We start from the raw sequence: 23,192 nt of genomic DNA, 5'->3' as shown, positions 1-23,192 counted from the left end.
TATTATATAAGGAATCTTTTTAGTTTTACCTCTTGAAATGAAAGTGTACATTTACACAATATTTTTCCCCTTATACGCTTTAACTCATTCGTAATTACCTTTTAATTTTTTTAAAAATCTAATTAGTAGCATTATGACAGCGCTTTTAATGGGTCACGGGTTGATCTCTTTAAAACAAGTTATTCTTTCTGAAGTATGATGTTGATAATTTGAAAAAATATTTCCTTATATCCTAAAACTGACACATTTGGACTCATTACTGTTTTACTAATTCTACAGGCATGAAATAATGCCTGCTCAGCCGTGAAACAAAACACAGTAATCTTCGAGAACCAGACCCACCTGTTCGCGATTGATTCATTACCTGAGAATGCAATGACTTGAATGAGAATGTTCCCAGGCATACAGTTCTACAAAGGACTGACTAACAAAGGAGTCACCAATGTTTTTGAATCCGAAAGCTAGTTCTTAGTACTCATTCATGCAAGGATATGCACGTTACTCAGGAAATATGTCCTCGGAAAGCAACATGTTGGAGAGCCATGCCTTACCGAAGCAAATATGGGCAACTGTGCTCTTTATCAAAATAGTTTATTTAGGCTTTTGTCACAAAAGCAAGACACAGCTTGTGCCTCCAGATGTCCCATTTGCAACCTCTCTCTCAAATACAAATATGACAAAACATTGGTTTATAACTTTTGAGAAGAGCTATGAAAAAAAATTTGTTTCTTGTTTGTTTTGTTAAAAAGGCAAAGCTCACTACGGCTTGGTGTAGTTTTCTTGAGCCTCAAGCTTGTTTTTGTTGTACAAGGTCTGATAAAGCAGTAAAACAAAACACCAAAACACACGGGCCTTTGGTTTACGGTGGGCCCACGACTAGTCGTGTCACTTTTGCGGGGACGCGAGAGAGACTGCAAATTGTTTTTGTTTTCCTTTTTTACAACAGATTGAGAAGCCGTGCCACCGCTCATACTGAGCTGGCTCTTAAGAGAGAAAACAACAGGGAGACAAAATCTAAGCGTTCAGACAACAGCAAGATCAGATTCTATTGAATTCTGAAATGAATTTTCTTTTGTCACTCAAAGATCAGGGTGACATCTTCTGTTGGTCAGTAGACAAAGTAGGCTATGCCAGCATTCCCCTCCTGTTCCTCGACTAGTAGCAGAGAGCGGCAATATGGGAGTGAAAGATGCTATAAGAAAACTCTGTTGTGGAGGCCACTTGCTCACTTACATAATGTGCACAAGAACCAGACAGTATTTGTACATGTCCACTGGAGGCAGAAAAGTAAAGGAGGAATCACTGGGAATTGATCCGACCTCTGAGTTTCCCAGGCTCTTGGTGCTCTTCGGTCAAGTTAATTGACAGCCAAGGAAACAGTCTTGCTTATTTGCCGGGGATCTTTGCTCTTTTCCGAGCAATTGCATCTTCGACGGCCTTCAGCTGCTTCAGCAGCTCCTCGCGCCGAGACAGTGTGTTGCTGGGTTTACTGGAAACAGCGGGTGGTGCAGGACCAGCAACTTTGCCTGACTGGACTCCAGAACCTTTTCCGGATGATTTGGGAGGTGGCGAGAGAGGACGTTTTCTATAAAACAAAAGAAGAAATGGATGCGTTTTTAAATGATAGTATGATTCAAATCACACACCTGGAGAGTTAAAGGTCGAAATGTGTCATTTATATTGTTCAGATTTTACTCTAGCTGTATTACCACGCTCGGGATGCATTTATGACAATATTTCCTAAAAAAATGTTAATATAGGTGAACTCCATGACCCCATATTCAATTATTATTGAGTCTTTTGCAGCTTTTATTTATTTATTTTACATTAAAATAAAAGAAAAGATTATAAATTTTCAGCTCTTTAATACTTGGGATAAAAATGTATTTTTTAATTAAAAATATTTTTATTTGAAACATTAGGGGAAACATTAATTTTAAAAAAAATGTGTCTTCCTTTCAAGGAAATAAATCTTTAAAAAAAATATCATTATTTTCTATTTATGCTAAAAATAAAAGTGGAAAATAAATATTGTTTTATTCATGTTTTATCTATACATAATTGCTAAGCAAAGCACACAAATAGTCACTACCATTTTCAGCCACCAGCCCAACTTAATTTGGGGAAAGTTTACAAATCAACCAATTTACACACTAGAACATGCAACATGTTCCTTATTGAGACCAAACATTTCTGTTAGAATTATTATGGAATATTCTATGTGTTGTAAGCATTTTTTTAAATAAGTAGTAAGGCTATAAACAGTCATGGGAACATGGACATTTTTCCTCCACATCATCGTCTCCTTTACAAGGCCAAAGCTCGAGGACACAGTGTTACGGACACTTCTCCCGGCAGGACCCAATGAGACTGTTATGACGAGACTCCAACAGCAGATTTGAAAATACTGCTTTGTTTACATTATAATCCTGCTTGGTTTACTTTAGAATGCTTTGTTTACATTATAATACTACTTGGTTTACCTTATAATGCATTCCTCACACTTGTTTTTCTAAACCATCGAGAGTGTTATTGTACTGATTACATAAACATGTTTTTCGAATGTCGCGATTAAATACAATGATTCAGTTACTGCAATTCAGAATGCACTGTGGACTGAGACGACGTCACAAGGCATCTCCTTCGAAGTTGTAAGCAGAATTTGTTGAAAGATGTTTTTCCTTTTTTAAATTAAATATTACTAATAATGATTTAAAAGGTTTGAATCATTATTCCAACAATTTCCTACCAAAGCAAACATTCCTGTAGCTGCTGGTAAAGATGACACATCCAGTGTGTTTATGTGTGTGGACACATTTGTGTAAGGAGTTAAAGGAAGTTGTTTTTAAAAATCCACACTAAGGATACAACTGTAGCTTATTACAACTACTGCTGCTACTAGAATCCGTGTTGTATGTATCAATATACCGTAATTTCGCACCTATATGGTGCACATAAAAGTCTAAAATTTTCTCTAAAATCAGCCCAATCAGTCGGTGCGTTTTGTCTGTGCAGTAAACTCAACTTTTTTATGGCCCTGACCGCTTGAGTGACTGGTTTTATTTCTTGCCGGCACGCTACTTATTGCGATCAACCCCAGCGGACGTTCACCCTTAAGATAGCCTCCCCGTGCATTCAAAGCATTACGGTAAATCCATTCAAATCATCCCAGGGGAGTGGCAGGGCATTTGACTTCCATGTGCTTGCAGCGCTTTTAACCCTCAAAAACACTCAGTACTTAAAGAAACTGCATATTAGAGCTATACAGAGGAAATGCCTGGCGTGAATGACAACACAATGGGGGGTGAACGATTGGACAATGGACTGAAGCTATGGATCGAACACAATTTAACAGCTTTGCTAACGGATTGCTGACAGATGGCCAACATTGTAGTTCGGGCAGGCAGCGTCGCCCAAGTTACGTGACGATTTGGAATGAATTGTCGATGCCGATATAACAGCGAGGAGAATCAAAGGCTTGAGAGTTATGCATGTCGGGAGTTACAATGGATTGTGGATGACTGGGCTCAAGTGTCGGCCAGCACTGTTCGAGCTTTCGCCAAAGCGGGAATCAAGTTCCCGGAATACACAACTCTGGCACTGACAGTGGAGCCTAGCATGTTAAACGCCCAACTCTTTATATCAGAGTGTATCTTTGAACACAATAAAGCATTATCAAACTTAGTTTTGCTCGTGCTGCCTTAAAAACAAAACACGCTAGTTCCAAGCCTAACATACGCTAGCGGATAGCTTAACATAGGTACGCTAGCGGCTAGGATAACATAGGTATGCTAGTGGGGAGCATAACATACGCTAGCCTAGTGTCATGCTAGCGCCTTATCGGACGAGGCTTCCAATGTATTGACAAAAAACTGAAAATATACCCGCAAATGAGACTGCGCCCTATCACACGGTGCGTTTTATAGGTGTGAAAATACGGCAGTTTTGCTCGTGCAGCCTTAAAAAAAAACATGCTAGTCCCAAGCCTAACATACGCTAGCGGCTAGCATAACATACGCTAGCCTAGTGTCCTGCTAGCGCATTATTGGACGTGGCGTCCAATGTATTGACAAAAAACACCACCCGCAAATGACACTGCGCCCTATTACACGGTGCGTTTTATAGGTGTGAAAATATGGTAAAACTTGAGAATGTCTGATAGTTTGCAAACCTGTCTCCTTGGTGGGGCACTGGCCGAGGTCCCTGCCCTCTAGGTCGATCCATTCGAGGAGAGAGTGGTGGTCGGCCAGATATCCTCCTATCACGACCTAGAAGAGATTGGTTAACCTATGAGCGATCATTCTTGACTTTTTCCAAACACATTTTTAGTAATACGAAAACGCCACCACTATTGCAATATCACACTCGCCCTCTACTGCCATCAGAAAGGGCAAACAATGGAATGGACAAACATTCACCATGATGGAGGCTTTGTTTGGTTACGATAGAAGTTTTGAGAATAAAAGTGAATTGGGATATTTTCAAGTATAGTAATACCTTGAGATACGAGCTTAATGCGTTCCGGGACCAAGCTCGTACGTCAATTTGCTCGCATCTCAAATCAATTTTTCCCATAGGAATGAACTAAAGGATATTACAATGAAGAAACATCTTTTCATTTGTTCTAATTCACTACCTACTCACAAAGTAACAAATACCTATCCAGATGTTATGGTCTTCAATACTAAAATGTGACATTTTTCAGTACAGACAGACGGTAGCGTCTTAACGAAGGCGAGAGAGGGAGAGAAAGGACAGGAGACTTGACGGCAACGCGCTCGTTAACATAAACGTTAAATTTGACTGAAATTAGGTTAGATTACTATACACACACAATACATTTTAATCTTATGTTACACTAAATTTAAACCTTGTGTGGTAACCAAGGAAAAATGTTGTTAATATATTCCACCACGGCTTTCGAGGTGGAACTTCCTGATTCTCCATGCCTCAGAACCGAGTGTTGGTTTCGCTGGTGTCTTTTTCAGATGCTTAATTTGCTTTCAAGTCCATGTAGATTCTGCTGTCTTTTTTGCAGATTATCAACTTGGTCACGCTATCTCCGGTAAAAAAAATGCAACCGGTACGGCCCGGTGCTCGTAGATATCTTTACGCGAGGGAGATGCGGCGAGAAAGACAGAGCGATGCTGTTCTCATAAACAGCCTTGCGCATACTCGACGACCCGGACGGCCGCATGGGGAACTGTCTCATATGCCCATATCTCAAATTTCTCTTGTATCTCAAGGCAAAAATTTGCTCTGAATTTTCCTCATATATCAAATTTCTCATATGTTGGGACACTCGTATACCGAGGTATTACTGTATTGTCCTACTTGAAAGTGGAATCAGAAATTTTATCAACATTTTTTTTGTTTCAAAAACATATCCATCATACCCAACTACTTGTTCGAATGGGTTTCTCACCTCTGTCAGGAGACATAGCCATTCTCTTGCTGAGCGGGGAACCAGGTATCCGGTCTTTGTCAGAAGGAAGATAACGCTTTCTACTGCCCTTATCACCTTGCTGCTTAAAAAAAAGAGAAGTTTTTAACTCAATTCACATTTCATAGTAAAAATCCAATTGACCTTTTGCACAAGCTCTGCTCCCCGTGGTTAAGGTTGTTAGCCCTACAAGCTTTGTGAAACGGCACAAGCCATTGCAGGCAGATGGTGTTAAAAGGAGGCTATCCCACCCAACAGTGGGCAGCAGGCGGGGGACACCCTAAATTTATGCCAGCCAATGTACAACCATCCGCACTCACACTCATACCCAAGGACAATTTAATCAATTGTGTTCAACCAGGATACTATGCATGATTTGGGGATGTGGGAGGAAACCGGAGTACCCGGAGAAAACACAGGCAGGCACGGGGAGAACATGCTAACTCCACAAAGGAAGGCCGGAACCCACTGGAGATTGAATGTTTGATTTCAGAACTGTGAGGTGGATGTGCTAACAAGTCTACAACTGCATAAAATATGCTTTGTTTGTTAAGAATGAAGGCAAAAAACTGTGACCATACTTGCTCTTTCTGTTAAAATACTAATATAAAAATACGTACCAACCTTTTTTCCGTTCAATGTTTATATTTACAGGTTGAAAAAATATCAGGCTTCAAAAGTTAGTCGAACGTGTTGGGTTGTAAAGAGGATATCAATAGTACAAATTTTGACAAACGAATTTAAGCTCTATCTTTTAGGGCTCAAATTTTTGACATACCGTATTTTCCGCACTGAGGAGGAACTAAAAGACTTCAATTTCCTCAAAAGCCATCAGTGCACATTAAAATCCGATGTACCTGATATATGGATCAATATTGGTTAATCATTGTATGAAATTCCCTTTAGAACAGCTCCATCTAGTTTATTTATAACACAACTCCTAACCACCACTACTACTACAGCTTGATCTAGTGCAGGGGTGGCCAACTCAGGTCCTTGAGAGCCCCTATCCAGTCTCTTATGCATATTTCCCTCCTCTACCACATCTGAATCAAATGATCAACTCAGCAGAAAGCTGTCCAGAAGCTTCATACCGATCCCGATTATTTTATTCAGGTGTGTTGGTGGAGGAAAACAGACTGGATAGGGGCTCTCGAGGACTGGAGTTGGCCACCCTGAGCTAGTGCATAGGTGTCAAACTCCTTCCAGAAAGGGCCAAGTGGGTGCAGGTTTTCGTTCCAACCCACCAAGACGACACCTTTTCACCAATCTGTTCTCTTACAACTGTAATCAGTTGATTGCAGGCAGGTGCTGTTTTTTCTCCAGCAGACTTCCTTAATGGCCCAACTCTCTGCGCTGTTTCAGTAGGGAGGGAAAACCTGCACCCTCTATGCCCTTTTTGGAATCACTTTGACACCTGTGATCTACTGAATGTATAACAGAATACCGTACAACTACTACTACCACCACCACTCCTCCTACTCCTACCCCACAATATTCAAGGGATTAATGTACCACTATATTTGAAAAAACTCCAGTTGTGTTACTTGTAAATTAAGGTAATCGCGTACTGTCTATAGAGACATTTAGAATCATCAATTGTCTTTCTTCTAACATTTCAAAATGGAACCAGCTGAATAATTACCTTGTTGAGAAGGGTCAGTTTGATGTCTCTATGTGAACTGGGACCTCCATAATTTCCTGGTGGGGGCATATTACCACTAGGGTGGTGTGCTTGATGGTGTGCAGGGTTACCACCCCTGCTTCCAGGGATTGGTCTAGGCATAGAATTGCCTCCTCTGGGTGGACCACCCGACAGGTTCATCTTTCTGCGATCTTCTCTTAAGTGTTCCTCTTTCTTCACCAGTCTCTCTACATAACAGACCAAATATATGAAAATACTGTGTATGCTCATTCTGCAAGGAACTATCACCATCAGAACTAGGCCTGGGCAATATAAGAAAAAAAATGTTATCACGTTAAATAAAAAATTATGCGTCGATATTGATTATTATCAAGATAACTATCATCTTTTTTCTTTCAAATTTGAAACGTCAAACTTCTGTGAATAAATAAATAACTTTCCTCATTCAATTGTGAAAGTAACTGTTACCTTACTTTAAAAGAAAAGAGAATATAAAATATGATTTTAAAAAGTATTTTTGTTGTTCTGTTGTGCAATAAGACAACTCCCTCTATGACCAATAATGAATAAAACCTGCAGAAAGTTTGGCAGGCGTTTTTTTTTTTTTAAATAAATTTGGCTTTAAAGCAAAAGTTGCGCTGCAATTAGAAATAAATACATTAATCAACTGAATCAAGCAAACTATTTTCAGCCCCAAACACAAAAAACGCTGAAATATACCTCACGTGGCCATTTCAAAAACATTTTGTTAAAAGTTGGATGAACTTAACCCATTTTAACCCAAGTTAACAAGTTTTAGATTTTTGCAATGTTTTCATAAAATTTGCATACAATGAGAAAACTCCTTGATATCAAGGAAGAAAAGAATTACAGGCTGTCCTTAAATGAGGAGAGTGGGGGTAAAATGGAAAAAAAGAAAAAGAAAACTACAGGCAGACTTCACTTGAGTGTTGTTCTGCATCTCATAATCGCTCATTTTGGGTGTGTTATAGTATTTTGCATTCATCTTCTGTGTTATCTGTGCTATAGCTAACCGAAGTAAAAAGAGGTGCTTCATCTTCACCATCTTCTTCGTCTACTGAACATTGGTCTGGAACGAGCATTCACATCACATCAGCGCCCCTGTACTTTGTGGTGTTCAGGTGGCGAAATTGCAGTTTAAATGTATCACATTTTATCAAAGTTTTTATTATTATTGTTGACAAAATTATTTGATGTTAATTATCATTCTCGTTTTATAACCCAAGTCTAATCAGGAATATGCATTACGCTTATACTGACCCCTGTTCTTGTCTCTACTCTGTGGGGGCCGTTCCCGAGGGGGAGGTGCTCGCTCCTTTCGGGGGTGGCCAGGCGTAGGTGAGCGAGTGCTGGCCGAGGACACGGGGCTAGCCAGGTCAGCATACATGTCATCAGAGTCTGCACTACGCAGTGAACTGCTTCCTGATGAACCTGACGATACTGATGACACGCTGCTTACGCTCAAAGACCTGTCGTAGGAAAAGTCGCAATTCGGTGAACTCTTTACTCTCAAACAATTGCATCACATATGCATTTGCACATTGCGCAACACACGCATGTTGACAGAAGCACATGCATCGTTTTAACTTGGCAAGAACAAACACAAAGACAATTGCTTAAACAAAATTTTAATCGTACCTGGACTTCCTGAAACGTTTCCCATGTTCAAGCATAAGGAAAAAATAGAGATTGAGCAATTAATGGTTGGTATTAATTAGAAAAAAAAAACAGAAAAAGGTGAGCATAAACTAATTCATTCAAAAAAGGAATTGTTGCAAATTGTAATTTGTATTCTACTATCTCATGGAGAACCAGGGGAACAAAAAAAAGTGGTGTTGAAAAAGTGTCGACGTACTTGGATTTTCTGGATCCAGAACGTGACTGTGACAAGGAGTTTGAAGAGGATCTGGACCTAGAGCTTGATCCAGTGTAACTACTGCCACTTCCACTAACACTCCCACTTATAGTCCGCCTACGAGAGAAGAAAAAAATAAATAAAAGGAATAGATCCATTCCGGTCCGGCATGCTTTAAAATGAATAATTTCATCACATAACACAATAACAATGAATATTTTATATCTTTAAAAATACTTATTTTTAGTTATGCAATTTGCACTGCCATTGGAATCTATTATTATTTATTAGAATTGCGCAATAACCACGCACACAGAAGAATTGTTGGATAATGGACCCCGCATGCTAGTTAGTTGATACATTTAAAGGTGCAACGCCAGATTATGAATACACGTGAAGGGTTGTCTGTGTCCTTGTGCCCTGTGATTGGCTTGAAACCAATTAAACCTACTGCCAAGTTAGCTGGGATAGGCTCCAGCACCCACCTGATAAGTGCCACGAAAGATGAATTAATGAATTATCTCATCTGAGATGAGATGACACCGTGTCTGCATTCACAAGAAAAATTAAAACAAAACTATCAAAAAAGAAATCACCTCCCATGGTTAAATGAAGACATACAGGCATTAAGGAAAAACAGAGACCATACTCTCAAAATATCCCTTAAAACAAGAGATTAATGACAGACAGACATTTACTTCTCTGAGAAAAAAAGTAATACAAGAAATTCGAACTGCAAAATCAAATTCCTTTATAGACATAATTGGCACCGCAAAAGGCAACACTAAAGAGATCTGGCAAAATATTATAAAACGGTCTGGAAATACTTCGAAGCACAGAAAAATAGAGGAACTACAGAAAACACTCCCCGATCCAAGGGAAATTTTTCTTTTTTCTTCGATATTTAAGCTAATTGGGACCTGTCGAGTGTAAAAACCAGTGGCGGGCGGTGCATTTTCTGGTAGCGCCTTCAACGTATCAATCCAACCCTCAAAAACTATTTTATGGCTATAAAACCTCTACTGCAGCTACAGCTGCAACACATAAAAAATAATCAATAAATTAATGCACAAAAATGGGGTAAAATCCACTTCCTAGCAGCATTTCATGATTAAATACAAATACTGGAGCTTTTCAGACATTAAAACCAGGCTAGGGGGTGATTTCCCCGGGAAAAGACAGCGATGAACGTCAATGGCGTACGGGCAAACATTGCCCGAAAATGGGGTAAAATCCAGCCGAAAACAGCATTTATTGATTAAATACAAATACTGGAGCTTTTTAGACATCAGAACCGGGCCCGGAGTATCATTTCCCCGGTAAAAAGACAGCGATGAACGTCGATACGTCCATACGTGAAATGACAAAAAATGCACTAAAATACTAAAATTAGGTAAAATCCACTTCCTAGCATCATTTATTGATTGAATACAAATACTGGAGCTTTTGAGACATTACAACCAGGCCAGGGGGGTGATTTTTCCTGGGAAAAGACAGCGATGGACGTCAACGGTGAAACGCCAAAAATTAAACTCGGGTAAAATCCACTTCCTAGCAGCATTTTGTGATTAAATACAAACACTGGAGCTTTTCAGATATCAGAACTTGGCCCACAATTGAAATATTATTTAGGAATACTATAGCCATATTTAACTCACCAAAAATCCTTTTTACACAATATCCATCCTCCTTTCTTTCTTCCTTCTTTCCTATCGCCATCGAAGCTAATGATGGATGTCGAGCCTGTCCTGTCATATTTCTGGCATAGTCCGTTTTGAAAATGGCTTTAAATCAAAACAACAATATACTATTTGCTTGTGGAGCTAAGTTAGCACACTGAAAGTGCCGCACACACCATTTTCCCGGCTGTAACAGGCTTGCTAGCTTCGGAGTTGACCGCCCTTTCTTAATTATGTCCATTTTTTTCCTGAAAAAGTCCGTCTTGAAAATAGCTTTGTGAGCAAACAGAATCTATTTGTTTTTGCTTCTGTTGGCCATAGTGGGTGGAGTTTGCGATCTCGGCTGCCTCGGTACTGCTTTGGCCCGCCTACTAGCCAATCATAGTTTGTGAAAGCAATGACATGTCCCAGCCAGCAAAATGCTAAAGCCTATGAAAAATAATTGTGGGGTTGCCAACTCGAAATCTGATTGGTTAAAACCAACAGTCTAGTTTAATGCAGCAGAGCCCGCAAGAACTGATTGTGCAGGCTTTGAGGCAGATCTGATCTGGCAACAAATAATGGCTGAAATGTGATTGGTTAAATGCTTCAATATGAAAACACACATTGGGAAGCAGTGCAACCAGGGGGAAAAGCAATGAAAGGAAGCTAACAGACCATTTGGAATAATAAGTACATATTGATGGACAAAATATAATATGATTCAGATATTTCTTAGGCCAGCAGAGAAGGCCTTGAAGGCCCTGACGGCCCGCCACTGGTAAAAACAATTATCTTTTTACATGTAGTTTCTGAGAAAAATGATCTCCACATCATACGTGGACCCTAGGCCCTTGTAGTCCAAAATTTAACATTGCAGTCTTGTGACAACCAAAAATGTGATGTCCACCTGTGTGGACGCCAGGTCCTAGGAAGTTAAATGATTATTTTATAGACTCCGTTAAAGAACTGACACCTAACATCCCTCAAATAGTGTGCACTACGTGGTGAAAGCTTTAAGTCTCATTATACTTGTATAATGACAACAACAAAAATCATTCAAATTGGTCAGAGTTGTTAATAAGTCTTTTGCTTTCAACAATTCATTTTAATTTGACCTTACAGAACCTTCACGGTCAAAGTAATTCCCTACCTTTAGACAGTGAGAACCTTTGACGTATGAACATTGTGTATACTTGTTAAGTTTCAGATAGACAAAAAGTACTGCCTACCTTCGAGGCGGATGCTGCTGCCGTTCTTTCTGCCTTCCTTCCCTCTGGCTGGGAGGTTTCTCGAGTTCACGGGAAGGTAGATGTCTAACCATAACACTGGGACCACCAGAAGTAGCATCACCACTGGCCCCAACAACTACTCCTCTAGCCCCAACAACTACTCCTCTAGCCCCAACAACTACTCCTCTAGCCCCAACAACTACTCCTCTAGCCCCAACAACTACTCCTCTAGGCTCCCTAAGATTGGTGGGGGGCTTTCCTCCATCTGGCAACGGTTTGAATGGCCTGCTCATTGGTCCACTAGGTGGTGGCGGAGTCTGAGGTTTCTTCATGGGAAGTTTGTCCCTGCGTGGAATGGGTGCAGCACTCTGCTTCAATGGCACACTGTAGATAAAGAGAAAAATACATATTTTAAACATACAGATAACCAAGACAAAGCATACTTTATAGCATAAAAAGTAGGAAAAAGAAAAATGGGTTTCAGCAAGTTTCGCGGCTTCCCTACATTGCGGTTTTTTATATTAAGTATATAAAAAAAGTTCATAAAATGTCAAAATTCATGCTGAAACTCCCAAGTGTAAGACAAGAGATGAAAAATGGGGGAAGTCAGGGCTTCTTCGGCGCTGAAATGGGTGGCAATCAGTGCAGAAGAGGCAGCGAAATTCCACCGAAGAAGAATGACGTGCTGAATAATACAAACAGGTGAGAAGGACGTAGTGCCTTTTCTTTGAATACATTTTGCATCGCGCACAGAAAACTACGATGAGCCTCTATTCCAGCATTGTTTGGATTTTTAATCGCCCTTTAAAATGCCTCTCAAGTGTCTTGCGTCATCTAATAAATGAATCTACCATGCGTTACATCAAGAAAGAAGCAGCGAACATGCGGAAAACGGCAACGATATCTTATTCCAAAGACACCAAGCGATTGGTAATAAAATAAAGCCATCGTTAAGATGGAAAATGCCCTATCGGTATGGATCTCGGACTGTAGGGAGAAAATATTTCTGGATATCAACATGATCAACACCAAAGCCAAGACCTTTTATGATAGCTTAGCTCCTGACAAAGACAAAGAACATGAACCTCAGCCTCGTTCCAGTGCCGTGAGTGAGCCTCGTGGTTTTATTGCAATCAAAGGCTGGTTCGAAAAGTTTAAGAAGAGGTATGGTCTACAGTGTTTGGCTGTATGGGGAAGCCTCTTTGGCAGACCAACGGGCAGTGAAACGGTACGTCGAGCAAGAGTTCCCTCACCTAATTCAAGAGAATGGTCTGTTATCTTCCAGTCAAGTTTTTGACGTGGACGCGATTGGGCTTTTTTGGAAGAGGATGCCTTCATGTGTGGGAATGCTGTTTATGGTAAAGCCAGCCTTAATCTACGAGCCTTAGTCTACGGCCGCATTGTCTTGCGTTATGGCATTTCATCTTGTCACCTTGCAGTTTCGTGCATGTCAAGTCTAATTTGTCCGCATATAAGCCGTACCCTTGATTCAGTCATCATTTTTTAAGCAACAATTACGTCGTCCATGCAAAAAAATACGGTAATTTTGTAAGTGGAGGAACCACTGTATTTTCTAGTGAAAATTTTAGTCTTAATTAATGATTGTGAAATGTTTCTCCCTATTTTTTTAAGTGAAATATCTAACAAGAGAGGATAAAACTGGATGTTTACTCTAACATCAAGTGTGCATAAAGAGCAATACCCCTCCCACACTTTGGACAGTCAGACCACCTCTCATTGTTCATGGCCCCTAGAAGACGACACCCTCAGCTGACAAATCAAGCCCAAAAGACGAACCATTATCACCTGGCCTCAGAATGCGCTCTACTCCAGGACTGCTTTGAACAGATACAGTGGGAGACTTTCCATCATGAGGACATGGGCACTTTTAAGGACAAAGTACTGTCTTACATCAAGTACTGCAAGGATATAGTGACGGTGTACCCAAATCGGAAACCGTGGATGACCAGCTAGGACTGGTCACTCATCCAGGGCTGTGAGGTAGCCTTTAAATCCAGCGACAGGGCATTCTACAGCGCAGCTCACGCAAACCTAAGGAGGGGCATCAATGCTGCCAAAGCAGACTACAGGGGGAAGATAGAAAGGCAACTTGACAACCCCTGAACGATGCGGCAGAGCATACAGTCCCTCACCAACTATAAAGGCTGTGCTACGACTCCTGCAGAATCAGGTGCACCCAATGGCATCAGAGTAAAACAACTTTTTTGCCCACTTTGAGTCCCAAGCCCAGCACTCAGTACACCACCTCAACCCCCATAACATCAAACACCAACCTCTGAAACCACCACATTCACTGTGGAGGTAGTAGATGTCAGACGTGTGCTCCGTGTTGTCAACTCCACGAAGGCTACAGGACCGGCCGGCCGGAGTATCAGAGAAAGTTCTCAAGGCATGTGCTGACCAAATAGCACAAGTCTTCACTGATATTTTCAACTTGTCACGAGAACAAGCCAACATCACTCCGATGCTCAAGAAGTTACCCGCAAACAATCTGGACTACTACCGCCCACTAGCACTCACACCAATCATCAGAGTGCGTTGGTTTAAATCATGTATTTTCCATTTTTAAAAAAGCATTAGCGAATAAACTTGGTCACGGGTTTAAAAAGACGCAGCTGAGGAACTCTGAACTTCCTGGTTGGTTGCCAGAACATGTGAGACTTAACTTTTCTATGAAAGAATCACACAATTGTGCCTGGTGGCTTTATTTTTGTGCAAAGAATAAGCTGAAAGCATGCAGTAAAAATTTGGAAAGGATGCAAAAACCAACAAGAGTGAAGATCTCAGGATGTCGTTTTGGTGTACAGTGGTACCTCGTCATACAATATTCTCGTCTTACGACGGAAATTTCGATCGAATAATTCGCCCGTGATCCGGTCAAAATTTCGTGATGTGACCAAGCCAGGTGGCCATGGCACTGTCTTTTTTTGCATCTCTTTCGTGTATAAAATCTCTTTCTACGAGCACTGGGCGGACTTTGCATTTCCATACCCGTTTTCCCCCCCACTTTGGTCTACATTTACATACCAGGTAAACAACAATGGTTTGGCAGAGTTTTGCAAAGAAAAGAACTGGAATATACACTCGGTAATCAGACACGGGGAAGCGGCAAGTTCCAAACAACTCTTGATGCGTTCGTTTTGAAGGCTCCGGCGGAACGTCGGGGTGGGGCCAACCCGTTACAAAGGTAAAAAAGATTAAAACTAAATTAGAATTCAGTTTTGTGTGAAGTTACATTAAACGTTGAGTGTCTGTATATATTAATCCAAGTTCATTTAAATTTGTTTGTTCGTTTACGAGTGCCGTGGATAAAGTCCAAAGTCCCCCCAACACCTCCCCCCGCCTCCGTGTGTATGTCGTTCCCTTCCCCTCCGCGAAATGTGTCTCATTTTACTTCTATTAAACACATGTTATTACTATTAAACCACTTGTTATTTATTACTTTGTCAATACATGGCGAATTAGAAGAAATAAAACATGTTTTACACGAGTGCGGCGTTGCCGTGGATAAAGTCCCCCCAACACCTCCCCCCGCCTCCGTGTGTGTCGTTCCCTTCCCCTCCGCGAAATGCATCTAATTTTACTTCTATTAAACACATTTTATTACTATTAAACCACTCGTTATTTATTACTTTGTCAATATATGGCGAATTAGAAGAAATAAAACATTTTTTCCAATCCAATATCCTGTTTTTGGTGTTTTTTCAGCGGGTTGGAACGAATTAATGTTTTCCATTCATTTTAATGGGAAAGGTCCGCTCGAGTTATGAGAATCTCGTCATACGATCTCAGTCTCGGAACGGATTACGATCGTATGTCGAGGTACCACTGTATAAACATGATTGATGGCTGTCTATTAACATAAAAATAAATGTTGCATTACCCTTTAGCAAGCAATGGAGGAGGGTCTGGTTTATTTTTGGCATTCCTTGCTACAGCTGGAGTCGGTGAAGGTGATGTGGAAAACGATCTTGACCTGAAACAATAATTGAGCAATCAACATAAACATTGTAAATCTGACTAACAATTATACTATTTATAACCACTGCTAAAAATAAATCAGTGCAATCCCGTATATCTTTTTTCATTTGAATATTTCTGAATGCTTTCCCATATACCGTATTTTCACGACTATATGGCGCACCGCATTTAAAGGCGCAGTGTCAGTACCGAGTGCTATTTCTGTATTTGACATACACAAGACGCACCGCACCAAAACACGCAGCCAGGCATGGCAAAACATACACCAGCTTAAACATACGGACACGGGTACTCGGATGAGTCGTGAAAATACGGTACAGACGCTCCCCTACTTACGAACGCAATTGGTTCCGAGCGATTGTTCATAAGTTGAATTTGTTTGTAAGTTGATTCAGTGCTATATTTTGTATTATAATTTATGTTTAAGGCCGATATAAGTATATTGAAGGTTTATACAAGTGCATTTGTATGTTTAAGGCTTGTATAAGTAACACGCATTGGTTTGTACTGAAAAAAAAAAACATTTAATAAAATGGAGAGAATATGTACAGTACTGTAGAGAGAGAGAGAGAGATTTATGTATTAGAAACTGGCCAAAAGAAGCGACCTAATGACGATTGCACAGTTTTCTTCTTTTTTTCATCATAAATGATGCGGTAGCACTGTATGGCATCATTCAATTGATTTGCAAACTTTGTGCAACGTTCAATATTTGGGTCCTGCTGCTCGATCTTTCTGTTTATAAATTGTACTGACGGTCGAACGATTCAATGCCCGTGAAACGCTCACCACTCTCACGCGCATCAAGCTTCGTTATTATTGCCACTCGTTTCAAATGAAATGGCTTGCCTCTTCCTTGCAACTCCCTCAATAGAAGCCTTTAGCTTTTTACCAACCATATTCAATATTGGATGCACGAGATATTTAACGATACAAATGAAAAAGGTTCTTTGCACACTGGAGATACATTCACGCACTTCCGCATTGCAACGAAGAAGAAGGTAGATGCTGGGTGAGCTGAGCTCTCACAGCGCCAGGCGTCGGTATTAGCGGCGGAAAGAAGTACTACTCCGAAAAAGGCGCGAAATACAAAATTGGACTTGCGAACATTTTTGGACTTAAACGCAATTTGCAGACATGTTCGTATGTACCGTTGTTCGTAAGTTGAATGTTCGTAAGTAGGGGAGCGTCTGTACTTTGCTTTGTACTTTTTGCTTTGTTGTTCTGCGACCTTTGCGACTTGACCCCACCTGTCACGTGGTTTGGTTTCTTTGTGCTAGTCCTAGACATCTTTGGAGCCGTTCAGCTGTGTCTCCGCTGTCATGCACGCGGGATGTGACAGTTTAGGAGGATCTAGATGATAAAACCTACAGACTACTGAGGGACTGTGCGGTAACCTCAGTCTCAGTCTGCAGAAGGTCCCCACCTTCTAAACTTCCTGTGTGTGGCTCCAGTTTTTTACTTGGGCCAAACTTTGTCTTGTGTGTCTGTCTTGCTAGTGTAACCAAAGAAACTTCCCGAATATGGGATGAAATAAAGTTCTAATCTAAACTAATGTCATAATTTCTGGATTGACATCTGAATGGAATCAGAAATATGTAGTTCTCCAGTGTTTTCCAATTGGATAATATTAGGAAAATATGGCCAAAGTATTTCAGGGCTTGTTATGAGGGCAATAAAACTATATTCTCTCGCGTTTTACTTAGCGTTTTGACAAACAAAGGTGAGGTTCAACTTGTGCACTTTGAAACGAAGCGTACTGCAAGCACGTAGGTGACAGAGTCATGAAGTTATTAGGCATGGAAAAAAAAACCTCGCACAGGATGCGTCAGCTCGTGTGTCAATTTGAGAGGCTTAATCAATGCATCTCTAATATTTAAAATTATGGATGTTCTAGTTTTCTGAACATCAACTACAAGAAATAGATAGAGGGTTTCAACATTGGAAGTACATAATCATTCAAATGGTGTGGTTACACCTTGGCAAATCAGCGAGTTTGAATGTGAAGGTGGCAGGCAATCCCTTCTGTATTGCTTATCCTCACCTATTCGGTAGTGCTGGAGCATATTCCAGCCATCTAGAACTAGAAGGTGGGGTAGACCCTGAACCAGTTCTAAAGGTGACTTCCCTATTACAAACCTACCTAGAATGGCTTCCACTGAAGGAGCTGTGATGAGAGGAGTGGCTGGAGTAGGAACTGAATGAGCTGGACCGGCTGCGAGAATGTGACGATCCGGAGCCTGTGTACGATGAAGAGTGAGACGAAGACCTGTAGTAGACAAACACAGTTTGGCTTGGTTAAGGAAACAAACAGAAAGCTAACCTACAATATCTATAGAGCACAACAGATGTTCATCACAGGAATCGGTTTCTCATACCGGGAAGAGTTTGACAGAGAAACAGAAGAACCCGAATGGCGATTTCTCCGGCGACCTCGTGGTGGGGAGCCCAGTCCAGATCTTCTCCTGGGGGATTTTGACCGACGCCATGGGTCCTTCCACTCATCTGGTTGTCTCATTAATGGAACTAGGTCTTTCTTTGTGGGAGGCTCCATTGGTCGACTGAAAAGACAATAGGCGAACAAACTTTCAGATAAGATGTGAGTCAGCATAAAAGCTTTCAGAATAGCTTGAGTCCTCCAGAGTAATGTAAGAATAATTTTCTTTGGAATTTAAAGTTTCTGGAGTTAAACTTAAATAGGTAGTCATTTTTTTTTAATTAGTTGACAAGATAAAATGAACTGCACCTGCAACAACAAATTGTTGCCAACATGGGGTGGGAAGAATGTCATAATTGATTTATCATATCGTATGCTTGTCATCGACCTGGAATTGGAGAATCCTACTTCCGCTGTATGCGTCTTTGCCTTTGGGCAGTATGACATCAGCCTTGCGAGCAACACGGTCCTACCTGATAATTCATTTATCATGCAGTACTGTCTTGACAACCTCAAGTCGTCTAACCAGCTCTCAGCCTTTTGATACCAAGCCAATAAGGGGGAAGAGACGAGAGCTGCAGAGGTGACTACACCAGAAGGGGACTCTCTTGTTGAAAACAATGGTGAGTCACAAGCAGTTCATGTAGATGGGTCTAATTCTGAGGTTTTGCCACAGTACGTTAAATTTCGTCATTAAAATAGAGGCAAAGAACAGCACGAAAAGGTTGTTTGACTGAAAGAGGTTTTTGCGCTTCTCCTGCCCAATTGGTCAACTGTGGTTTAATGTGGATAGGGTTTTGATAAGTGTGGCTAGAAGAGCCATTGTCCAATCACCAGCTGTATATTTTTTAAAGTTCCTCCCATGAAAAATGTCTTGATTGGATCATCACCGGAGGGATATATAAGAAATATTTCCGTGGCACATATATGGAACAATCAAACTAGCATGCCAGGTTAGTGTCTAAAACGTCTACCAATACAGGGTTTCAGAACTTTGGGTGGAATTGAACTTTTAAGAGTGTAAGTAGAATGTGTGTGCAGAGTACTATTGACTGGTAAAAAATTCACAAAAATAAGAGGGCATTCATTATCAAAATATTACTGATACTCTAACAAACTCCTTGGTCCATTTTCAGCAACAACTAGACATGAGTTAATTGTCAGCAATAAAAAAACACGAAAGGAAAATAACTTTTCTGTGATTCTAATTTTACACGAAAATATTTCTGTTGTATTGTATTGTTTCTGGTATGCAAGCAGAATGGTCCTCAGAGAGGCTGGAGTAAGACACAGCCAAATCCAGGCAGGGTGCTAGCTCGGCAGGTTTTTGCTTGTGTCATGATCATAACATTCTCTTTTCATTTTTTTCAAATACATTCTCTCACTTTTTGGAAACAGACTCACCAGAATGACTTTGTGATTGGACTTAATTTGACAAAACCGTTTTTGCTTGTACGCTTCTTGGATTTGCATTTTAATGTTTCTACTGTCTTGGGAGAATTGGAATACAAAGTATCAAAACAAAAATGAAAAATTACATTCACATTAAAAATAAAAAAAAAAGCCCTGGTCTTTTCAACTTTTTTTGGGGGGTGTGTGTTATTTTTGGAATTAATTGTTTTTTTATACCTCCATTCCAATTATTTTTTCTTCGTTTTTTTCGTCGCGAACCAACCTCGTAAGTAGTGCAAGTAATGGGATTATTGATGAAAAAATACAAAGGTTTAGTGAATATTGGCATTATTAATAATACTAGATTAGCATAGTCTTGAGACAAGGTAAATATCAGAAGGCAGTACAAGAGCGGTGACACTGCCTTGCCTTAAGTGAATGATGTGGTGTATGACAAATTCCAAAAAGTATGATGCAAGGGTAAATAGATGACTCAAAACAAAGATACTAGAGCTAAAAATAGAACATCAAGCTATTTGACCTGCGCATTTGATTAGTGTTTAATTTACTCATGGCTGATAAAACAGTAGATAAAGCAAGCAAACAGGTAACAATGTTCAGAATGTTTGAAGTTAAATTAAATTTCTGTGAGGCTTCAGGAAAAGTATGATGCAATCTGATTTAAGAGGAAGCCAACTATAAAAGTAAAGGCAAATAATGCATCCTGTTGGGGATTTTTACACTAACATAGTTGGGATTGGTCAATATTTATACTCGAACTACTCAAATACAAATCTTAAAGGGGCAAAAATAAATTCTATAAGTGAATCATAGGATAATTAATTGAGCTCCTTCAGCCAGCATAACAATACTGCAATTTTGCAATAGTCATTTTCTTTAATAACAACAACAGAATAAAAATAAAAATCTACTTCTGTTCTGATAATAAAGATAACGAAAATGGGCATGACAACCCAATTTACCGCATTTTTCAGTGCTTTCAAACTTCAAACATCAAGAAAAGAGTACACTTAAGTCACAAGTCATTTTCCAATATTTTAAACTGTGGCATGCACAGGCCAAATTGGATAGCGTCATAAATCAACAGTGTTATCGTCGTTGTATTTTTTTGGTTTGTTTATCACACAAGTTATAAAATGAATTCATTTCATTTCAAATCATTCTGGGAAAAGTAGGTTTTGAAATATGACATGGTGTGACAGCACAGGATGCATTCAAGTACATCGTACGACCGCTCGTCATACAAAATGCTCGTCTTACGGGGGAAATTTCGATCGAATAATTCGCCCGTGATGCGGTCAAAATTTCGTGATGCGACCAAGCCAGGTGGCCATGGCATTTTTTTTGCATATCTCTCGTGTATAACAATATTTACGAGCACCGGATGAGTTATTCAGACCGGGAAACGCACAACGCGCATGCTCGGGGACAAGAGGGCTTTCTGGGTAATGAAGTACAGTGGTACCTCGAGATACGAGCTTAATCCGTTCCGGGACTGAGCTCGTAAGACAAGATTCTCGTAACTCGAGCGGAAGTTTCCCATTGAAATGAATGGAAAACAAATTAATTCGTTCCAACTCTCTAAAAAAACCCCACCAAAAACAGGATATTGGATTGAAAAAAATGTTTTATTTCTTATAATTCGCCATATATTGACAAAGTAATAAATAGCGATTGGTTTAATAGAAATAAAGTGTTTAATCTAACTAAAATTGGGCAGATTTCGCCGAGGGGAGAGGGGCACAAAAGGGGCGGGGGGCTTTGTTTTTTTTCCCACACAACGCACTCGTAAACGGAACAAACACTCCACCCTCACGTTCGCTATCGATGGGCTGTTTGCTGTCGTACTATTCCCTTCAAAATATTCCGAAAATGATGCACACAAATGTCCTCACAATCGGATAACGCACGACCACTTGCCAATGAGCAGCAGTCTTTTATCAGCGATGGCGCCGCTGCTCATGGGAGCTTCGGGGGCGCTGGCTAGCGGCTCCTTTTAGCTTGTAGCATCTGTGTTCGCATCCCCTCGAACGGCGCCTATGATAGAGTTGCTACCGGGGATGCTGTTGCGAGCCAGTGCCCCTGACGTTCTTATGAGCAGCCAACGAGAAGTAATATAATACTCCTCGTATTAGATAAAAATAACAGGAAATGCAGCAGCTGAGCTTACCCACGTATTGATTGTGGGTAAAGTTTTATTCTGAGTGCCATTGCCTGTCGGCGTTGTGTGCACGAGTATACTTCATTACCCAGAAAGCACTCTTTTCCCCACGCATGCGCGTTGTGCGTTTCCTGGTCTGAATAACTCATCCGGTGCTCGTAAATATTGTTATACACGAAAGATATGCAAAAAAAATGCCATGGCCACCTGGCTTGGTCGCATCACGAAATTTTGACCACATCACGGGCGAATTATTCGATCGAAATTTCCCCCGTAAGACGAGCATTTTGTATGACGAGCGGTCGTATGACGAGGTACCACTGTATACTCGTGCACACAACGCCGACAGGCAATGGCACTCAGAATAAAACTTTACCCACAATCAATACGTGGGTAAGCTCAGCTGCTGCATTTCCTGTTATTTTTATCTAATACGAGGAGTATTATATTACTTCTCGTTGGCAGCTCATAAGAACATCAGGGGCACTGGCTCGCAAAAGCATCCCCGGTAGCAACTCTATCATAGGCGCCGTTCGAGGGGATGCGAACACATGCTACAAGCTAAAAGGAGCCGCTAGCCAGCGCCCCCGAAGCTCCCATGAGCAGCGGTGCGATCGCTGATAAGACTGCTGCTCGTTGGCAAGTGGTCGTGCGTTATCCGATTGTGAGGACATTTGTGTGCATCATTTTCGGAATATTTTGAAGGGAATAGTACGACAGCAAACAGCCCATCGATAGCGAACGTGAGGGTGGAGTGTTTGTTCTGTTTACGAGTGCTTTGTGTGGGGAAAAAAAAAACGAAGCCCCCCGCCCCTTTTGTGCCCCTCTCCCCTCGGCGAAATCCGCCCAATTTTAGTTAGATTAAACACTTTATTTCTATTAAACCACTAGTTATGTGTTACTTTGTTAATATATGGCGAATTATAAGAAATAAAACATTTTTTTCAACCCAATGTCCTGTTTTTGGTGTTTTTTCAGAGGGCTGGAACGAATTATTTTTTTTTCCATTCATTTCTATGGGAAACGTCCGCTCGAGTTACGAGAACCTCGTCATACGATCTCAGTCTCGGAACGGATTACGCTCGTATGTCGAGGTACCACTGTACCTGCCCTCTCTCGGCAACTAATATCGAGAGCAGTAAGCACCGAGAAAAGCTGTATGTTGGATGCTACTTCTTGGTTCTAAAATGTACAGACGGTCCCCTACTTACGAACGAGTTAGGTTCCGAGCGATTGTTCATAAGTTGAATTTGTTTGTAAGTTGATTCAGTGCTATATTTTGTATTATAATTTATGTTTAAGGCCTATATAAGTATATTGAAGGT

General features: G+C 40.6%; 1 protein-coding gene across 1 annotated transcript in view; it reads right to left on the bottom strand.

The window, feature by feature from the left end:
* Positions 1-574: 574 nt before the first annotated feature.
* The window catches only part of zc3h18 (zinc finger CCCH-type containing 18), a 35,250-nt gene continuing 12,632 nt past the window's right edge, over positions 575-23,192 (bottom strand). The window contains exons 10-20 of the mRNA XM_077595616.1: positions 18,235-18,417; positions 18,000-18,125; positions 15,759-15,851; positions 11,855-12,238; positions 8,965-9,081; positions 8,748-8,780; positions 8,370-8,578; positions 7,089-7,315; positions 5,426-5,528; positions 4,172-4,268; positions 575-1,585 (exon numbers count right to left, since the gene is read on the bottom strand). Coding sequence (XP_077451742.1) covers positions 1,387-1,585; positions 4,172-4,268; positions 5,426-5,528; positions 7,089-7,315; positions 8,370-8,578; positions 8,748-8,780; positions 8,965-9,081; positions 11,855-12,238; positions 15,759-15,851; positions 18,000-18,125; positions 18,235-18,417 — 1,771 coding nt within the window. The 3' untranslated portion in view covers positions 575-1,386. The remainder of the gene's footprint in view (positions 1,586-4,171; positions 4,269-5,425; positions 5,529-7,088; positions 7,316-8,369; positions 8,579-8,747; positions 8,781-8,964; positions 9,082-11,854; positions 12,239-15,758; positions 15,852-17,999; positions 18,126-18,234; positions 18,418-23,192) is intronic.

Source organism: Stigmatopora argus, chromosome 3 (assembly GCF_051989625.1).
Source record: "Stigmatopora argus isolate UIUO_Sarg chromosome 3, RoL_Sarg_1.0, whole genome shotgun sequence".
Classification (NCBI taxonomy): Eukaryota; Metazoa; Chordata; class Actinopteri; order Syngnathiformes; family Syngnathidae; genus Stigmatopora; species Stigmatopora argus.
The sequence above is the reverse complement of the archived record's forward strand: the minus strand, read 5'-3'. Positions and strand labels throughout refer to the sequence as shown.